At 50.9% G+C, this 7,764-nt stretch overlaps 1 protein-coding gene across 2 annotated transcripts in view; it reads right to left on the bottom strand.

The window, feature by feature from the left end:
• Window positions 1-7,764, bottom strand: part of Tef (TEF, PAR bZIP transcription factor) — a 25,752-nt gene that overhangs the window by 11,380 nt on the left and 6,608 nt on the right. The window contains exons 1-2 of one of the 2 annotated variants that reach the window (XM_004642567.2): window positions 5,313-5,552; window positions 1,045-1,362 (exon numbers count right to left, since the gene is read on the bottom strand). In XM_004642567.2, coding sequence (XP_004642624.1) covers window positions 1,045-1,362; window positions 5,313-5,457 — 463 coding nt within the window. In that variant the 5' untranslated portion in view covers window positions 5,458-5,552. Of the gene's footprint in view, window positions 1-1,044; window positions 1,363-5,312; window positions 5,553-7,764 lie in introns of those variants that run through there. The other variant, XM_004642568.3, reaches the window with a different exon arrangement.

Here is a 7,764-nt window from a genome sequence, read left to right as displayed (position 1 = left end):
TTTTTTTTTTTTTTTTTCTCAGAACCGGGGATTGAACTCAGACCTTTAAGCGCTTATTCTGAGCTATCTCCCTGGCCCCAAAGATCTTATACTTTTTTTTTTTTTTCCGGGGATTGAACTCAGATCCTTGCGTTTGCTGGTCAAGTGCTTATCCTACTGAGCCATCTCCCCAGCCCCAAAGATCTTATACTTTAGATGCTGAAATGTTTATGGATAAAAAAATGTTAGGGCTGGCCAGAAAGCTCAGCAGACTAAAGCACCTGCTTAGGCAGAGTGCAGTGGCTACAGTTCGATCCCCGGTGCGCCATGATGGTGCCACTCCCGGGGCTCGCTGAGACTGCAATTGAGACTGGGCGTGGTGGACTCACCTGTAATCCCAGAACTTAGGAGGCTGAAAACGGGAATCACTTAAGAGTACGATCTACGTAGTGAGACCCTATAGACCCTGTCCTAAATTCATAAAAGAGGTTATATATAAGATTTGATAAGAAGTAATTGATTATGAATTCATTGCTATAGCTGCCGTGAATGGTGGTGCAGGCCTGTGATCTCGGCACTTATGAGGCTCAGGCAGAAGGATCCTGGTGAGGCCACTGAGTGCCACAGTGAATTCAAGGCCAGCCTGAACTTCACAGTGAACTCATGACTCAAAAAAAAAAAAAAAAAAAAAAAAAAAAAAAAAAAAATCACTGCCTGAACTTTCCAATAATCTGGGGCAAACTGTAGGTGACAGGGACAAAAGAACAGCACCAAGGAAATGAAGGACAGGATTTCTGCCTGCAGAGCTTCCAAGGAGAAGGGCTTACCCCATTGTTTTGGCCACCAGCAGCACAACCACTGGACAGGTGCTTGCTGCTGCTGGGGTTCCTAGTGTTTTTATCTCCCACCTCGGGGACAGTGCTGGGGGCAGGGGGCATAGAGGGTTCGTCCATGCTGCAGCCCACCAGGTCCCCCTGCCCCATTCAGAAGTGTGTGGCTAGGTTATGTGGCTGCAGCTTGCCCTCAGTGGGCACAAGCAGTCCTGGCCAGAGGTACATCACCAACCTGTGCTAGATACCGTTTCGGAAGGCTGGAAGACGGCAGCAGAGGAGGATGGCGGGGAGGCGGTGGAAGAGCTGGCAGACTCCTTCCCCTCTAGCTCAGCCACTGGAAGCAGGAGGTTCTGGGCCAACTGGGTGGGGCTGGCAGGGATGCCATTCTCCAGCAGAAACTCGTCCAGGTCCATGTATTCCAGGTGGAAAGACTCGCCATCATAAGGGATGGTCTTGTCCCAGATGGGCGGCATGAGGGAGGCCGAGACAGCCATAGTACTGGCTGCTGCTGCCTCATCCTCCTCCAGCTTTTCCTTCCCCTTTTCCTTATCTGTGAATAAAATCTGTGATGAGACACTGGAGGACACCTCAATCCCAGGAGATGGGCATGAACCTCTGGAAAGGCCCATCTTTCTCAGAGGCTTAATCCCCCCAAAGCATTTTCAAAGCCCACCCTGTGCTCCAGTTACAACCTGGTGCTTGAACAATGCTGGCTGGATTCCTTTAGAGAGAGCATTATGCCCTCTTCTCTGCATGGCCTTTCTGGAATGCCAGCCAGTCTGATGTGGTCCCTCTGTTAGTGCAGAACAGGGCTTGGGGTTAGCACCTGTAGGAGAGAAGCTACAGAAAGGAAGCAGTTTCTGACCTTTCCTCATAGGTCAGCTTGAAAGGGCTGAGGCCCTTAGGTAAATGATTTTTGTTTCCCTTATCTGTTCCTTCCAGTTATTCTTCTCTATAGCTACCAGGGTTGCCACCCCTGAGCTGTGAAATTTTGACCATAGCCATGTTTTTTAACTTCTCTGAGCCTTAGTGTCTTCCCCTGAGTCGCCTCTTCAGTGAAGATAAGAGAGAACATTTGAAAAGTCTGTCAGAATAGTTGGCAAATAGTAGGAATTCACCAGTCCTGTGAGCTCACAGAAGGTAGGGATTGCATCTGATTAGGTTCTAGATCTCAGAAGTCAGAGGGCTAAGGAAAAATGTGTATAGAAATGGGGAAGATTAGGTTTGCAGACTCACTTTAGGGTCACTGGATTAGGAAGACCTGGAGCTGTCTTTTTAAGACCTCTTTCTTTCTTTCTTTCTTTTTTTTTTCCAGAACCAGGGATTGAACTCAGGCCTTTGTGCTTGCCAGGGAAGCGCTTATTCCACTGAGCCGCCCCTAAGACCTCTGTCAAAACAACCTTTTCCAGAGGCCTTTATCCCTGAGTAAGCAGAAAAGACCCAATGCAGGTTTTCTGAGCAAAAGGAAGGTGGAGCTGAAGAAAAAAAAACTTAACCCCCCCCAAAAAAACCTCTCTTATTCAAAGCAAAACTAATTAGGGCCCGAGAGATAGCTCAGTAGAATAAGTGCTTCCCTGGCAAGTGCAAGGGCCTGAGTTCAATCCCCGGTTCCAGGAAAAAAAAAAAAAAAAAGCAAAAGTAACTGTGAGCTTATCCCACCTGTCTCAGTCAAAAAGTTAAACATATGAAAAAAAATTTGGGCCGGCGACATAGCTCAGTGGACTAAGCATCCGCTTAGGCAAGCACAAGGACCAGAGTTCAATCCCTGGTACCATATGTCCCATCAGCCCCACCCCAGGGACCACCAAGTCTGGGTGTGGTGGCACATACTTGTAATCCCAGCACTGGGGAGGCTAAAAAGAAGAGAATCACTAGGAGTCCGAGCTGCACAGTGAGACTCTGTACCAAATACACTTTTAAAAAAAAGTTATGTACATAGATATTCAAGATACGGCAATTAAGAAAAAAAAAGACAAGCAAAAAATACGACAAGATTGGAAGGAAATCAAACTGACAGGGAGGCTAATCAGAGAAATGGGAGATAAAATGACAAGTTCATAATGGGTTTTCAAAATTGAAAAAGACATCTGAACTTTAGAAGTAAAAAGGAAAACTCAAGTATGATTATGTTGGATATAAACCAGTCATGCATCCACTTATAGACCACAGCTGGTCAAAAATCAATCTGCTATTTCAATAAAAATGGATACACCCAGTGAGTTCCAAAGGATGGGAGTTTTAACAAACAGCAGTAGGTCAGGGCTTCTAATGTGAATTAACCCGAGTTCCTACAACTGCCTCTGCATGAAGCTTTGGTTTAGCACCAGGTGAAAATTTAAAAAGCCAGGTCTTGTGAGATGGTCTTCCTACTATTCTTGGGAGCATGAGTCCACATTCTATCAGAAAGGACTTGACCTATGTGTGGTAGTGTCACTTTGGACCGAGGAGGAAAAGGAAGGAGGGAGAAAAGCAGTCACACCAAAGAACAGGCAACAGTAAGTTCCAGATTTTGCCTGGCCTAAGCAATTAAGAATATTCTGAACCAGTGTTTTCCGTGTGTGTGTGTGTGTGTGTGTGTGTGCGCGCGCGCGCGTGTGGTGTGAGATAACTTTTGAGGCACTGGCAGGGTGTTTTACCAATAAGCTATACTCTTAATAGGGTGGAGTTTTAAATTAATTATAAGGAACAAAGGATGTGGGGCTGGGGAGATGGCTCAGTGGAATAAGCACTTCCCTGGCAAGTGCAAGGATCTGAGTTCAATCCCCCGGTTCCGCAAAAAAAAAAAAAAAAAAGGAATAAAGGAAATGTCCATCACTCAGGTCATAGGGATTGATACCAGTGGCTGCTAGCATGGAAGAACACCAAACCTGGAACCCTAAGGCCTTGCTGAGTGACCTTGAGAATGCATCCCCTACTTCTGTCTTAATTTCCTCAGTAGAAAGGGAGGGTGAGGCCCCATAAGGCTGCTGTGGAAGACTAAATGACTTAAGCTTATGTCATGGTACCTCCTGAACACTCTGCAAATGTAAGGTACAGCAAACATTTAGATGACTGCAATCTGGTAATCTTAAAGAACCTACCAGATGTGAACACCTGCCCTGCAGCTTGTCTCAGTCCTAGACTGGGAACAAAGCACTGCCTTAAAACAAACAAAAAGGTTTGTGCCCATGAGTTCCTGAAACAGGAGAGAGCCTGGCTTCACCTGATGTGCTATAGCTATTTATAATCCAACACTGACAGCCACAAGGATGAGAGCCTCAGAACACACCCAGGAAAGGAGGAAAATGGCGTTTTTTAAAAACGAAAATTCCAGTGGACCTATGCTTTTCCAAATCCCCAAATTACACTGATGGCTGGTGGAAATTCAAAGATCTCAGACTGGAAGTGCATCTCAGTGCACCCCAAGCCCCATGCCTCCTGCTGCTGCCTGAACTTCATCTTTTTTGTTGTTGTTGTTTTCAAAACCGGGGATTGAACTCAGGCTCTTGTGCTTGCCAGGGAAGCGCTCATTCCACTGAGCCATCTCCCTGGCTCCATGAACTTCATCATAAGGTCCAACCAAGGCCAATTTTTTGCTTCCCAAATAGGCCCCGGGGGCCTGGGAGATAGTTCAGTGGAATAAGTGCTTCCCTGGCAAGCACGAGGGCCTGAGTTCAATTCCTGGTTCTGGAAAAAAAAAAAAAAGGAAAAAAGAAAAACAACCAAATAGGTCCCGGGGACCCTGGTGGCCTAGGCAATAAGATGAAAGTTCACCCCAGCAGATGTGGTCCTAGAGCCAGTGGTACTATTCTAACCTTCATCCCACTCCTGCCTCCCCCAAGCCCTGTCCCTAAAAAACGCCCCATCCCTCACCCCACATACAGTCCTCATCTGCACAGCAACAGCAGCAGCAGCAGCCGCCACCACCACCACCACCGCCACCACCGTCACCGCCGCCGCCCAGGGACACATTTCCAGAACAGCTATAGGTTGGACCTAGTAGCTAGATCTCATCCCCAGGAAAGAAGTCTCCTCCTCAATCAGAGGGTCCAAGGTCATATACAATCTGCTCCCTAGCTAGACCAGCTTCTCAAACTTTGGTGGACTTTGAAGCCACGGGGTGCAGTGAGGTGCTCCTCAAAATGCGGGCTTCTGTCCAAATATCCGCAGCCTGGGTGGGACCCAGGAACCGGCATCTTAGACAAGCATTTCAGAGACCTGTGCAGGTGCAGGTGGCCCCAAGGTGCAGGTGCCCTAGTAAGGGGCTGTTCCAACCTACTCAGCCTCTTCGGGAACCTCTACACCAACTCCTCTTGCTTCTCACCCCATCCCTCTCCAGCTCGCCCCCAGACCAGCTCTCCCAACCCCCCGCCTCACCCAGCAGGCCTGCATTCATCCAGGGGCCCCATCCCCCTCTGCCTTACCGCTTAACCCAGACCTCCGACCTCCCGGCCCCGCCCTCGTGAGGCCCCGCCCCTGAATAAACCCCGCCCCCAGGCAACGCGGACCCCCCCCCCTCACCGAGGCGCGCCTCGCGCGGGGGGTTTTCCATCAGCTTCTTCAGGACCAAAGGGAAGGAGCCGGGCAGGCCCCGTTCCCCAGCTGCGCGCCCCTGCCCTGCCTGCGGCTCCACAGGCGGCTTCTTCCCGCCGCCCGCGTCGGACATCGTGTCCCGCGCCCTGCTCGCGCGCCTAGCTTCCCCCGTCCGCCCGCCCCCTGAGACGGGCCGGAGTCGCGCGACCCGCCGCAGCCGCCGACACTGGCAGCTACTGCGCAGGCGCACCGCCGCACCCCCGCCTCCCCGCATCGCTGCCCCGCCCGCGGACGCGCACCCGCATATTCATTATTCATGAGGCCAAGCTGGCGGCGCTGGAGCACGGCTTCGGATAGGCTCGCCCTGCGAGGAGGTGGACACGACTTTACGAGCCCGGATTGGCCAGGCGGTCAGGGAGAGCGAGACACGTGCGGGGCCAGGTGAGGCGCGCACGCCCGCCCCGGCCCCTGATTGGCGCCTGAGAGTCTGCGTTGTAAGACTTCTCCTGCGCCAATTCCTTACCTCCCTGCCAGTGTGTGCCCTCCGCTACTCTCTTCGTAGCTCCTTCCCTTTTCTCAAGCCATCGCTGGTCTTCGCTTTGCCTCACATCCCACTCTTGCCATCTTGCCTGAGCGCCAAGAGGGAGGCGGGGCTGGGAACAGGCGGGCGGGCCCTGCGGGTCACGTGGAACCGCAGCCGAGTCGGCCAGCGTGGGGAGGGGAAAGAGGAGGAAGGCGCCAACAGCCAATGGGCGACGGGGGCGGGGCCGGCGTCGGGTGCACGAGGCGCCGCACGTGCGGCTGCGACTAGTGGGGGAGCGAGAGGGAGGGCGACGAGGGGCGGGGCTTTCTGTTGCTGGGACCTTGCCCGGGGTCGTGAGACCGGGAACCCAGCCCGGCCCATGCGCCTCCTCCCGCTTGACCCAGAGGTTGGCGGAGGGCGGCGGCAGGGGCGTTGGCCGCGGAAGCGGGTGTCAAGTTGCCCACTGATGCCGGGCTCTGGGCGGGCTTGGTTGCGGGATAAACACTAGCGTGGAGTGAGCATTCCTGAGGCCCAGCCTTGGACCAGGGCCCCGGTACACACTTCCGTCCCTTTTACTAGCTTGTGACCTTGGGAAGGCCCGGGTGCTCCACTGTAGCTTGTTTCCTACGCCATAAAATTAAGTCGGAAGGAAAAACGAAAAATTAAGAAATCAGGCTACAGAGACCCAAACAGCTCTGAATGGTCTTCCATACTTTTTTCTCTTCCTCCTTCTAGAATAAATTTGTTTTTAAAGATCTCTTTTACACAAAGTACTGATCCTGAACTTTGTGGGAGAACCACCCCCGTTCTTAAAATATAAATACTTCCTTAGGAAACGAGGAAACTTGAGGGGAGCACACGGATGCAAAGAGGATACCGGAAGCTGCTCAAGGCATCGCTCAGAACTCTGTACTTCTTAGGTACAAATCCTAGTGTGCTTCACGCCCAAGGAGTGGGGACTTTGGTTTGTGTATCCTTCGTCCCTCGAATGGCTCTAGGCTGTCTCGGTCCTTGGTCCCCCAGATAGGTGCTGGGGCAGGGCACCCAGCTGTCAGACAATAGAAGTTTGCTAGGCGTGGAGCAAAAAGAAGTAGAACAACTGAACAGACCTGGAGAGCAAGCGATCTGGAAGGGTTTGGGTGATGGTAGAGACTGGGTGACGGGACTCAACTCCAGAATTCAAATTCTTGCTTCTACCCTGGGCTGGTTATTTATTTTTTTGCTGGGGGTAGGGGGGACATTATTTCTAATCTCTCCTCCAGCCAATTGCTTCAGTTCTCTAGGCCCCTTCCTTCCTTCCTGCTCGCTCTCTTTCTTTTCTGTACCAGGGATTGAACTCAGGACCCTGCGCTTGCCAGGCAAGCACTTATTCAGCTGAGCTATCTCCACGATCCTCTTTTCTTTGGTATTTGTTTTCACACTGGGGATTAAACATCGGGCCTTCACACCCACTCTGCTACAATTCCACACACACCCTTTCTCCTTCTTTTTTGCCTACTCCTTTTTTGAGAAAGTATCTTCATAAATTTCCCTGGCAGGACTTGAACTTGCCATGGACCACCATGCCCAGGTTCTTTTTCTTTGTATTCCAAACGGATGTAGGGCAGGACCAAGCTTATAGTATTTGTATGAGCTAGTGCATGGAAATTTACAATTGTAATCCTGTAACAACTAGTTTTTGCAATTTTACTAAGATTGTGGTGGGTGCACAGATGGATTCCCACTGTGGGAATTGAAATTGTGTACAGAAGACCTGTGCGTTGAGTTATTTATTCATGGGAATTCTGTAATGGCAAAAGTAAAGATATGGGGGCTGGTAAGATGGCTCAGTGGTCTAAAGCACCTACTTAGAACAAGCTTAGCAAAGCACAGGGACCGCGGTTCAATCCCCCAGCACCACATGCCAGTCAGCCCCAC

This window comes from Octodon degus, unplaced genomic scaffold (genome assembly GCF_000260255.1).
Source record: "Octodon degus isolate 3935 unplaced genomic scaffold, OctDeg1.0 scaffold00156, whole genome shotgun sequence".
NCBI lineage: Eukaryota > Metazoa > Chordata > Mammalia > Rodentia > Octodontidae > Octodon > Octodon degus.
Note: the sequence above shows the minus strand (reverse complement) of the source record. Positions and strands in the feature narration are given on the sequence as shown.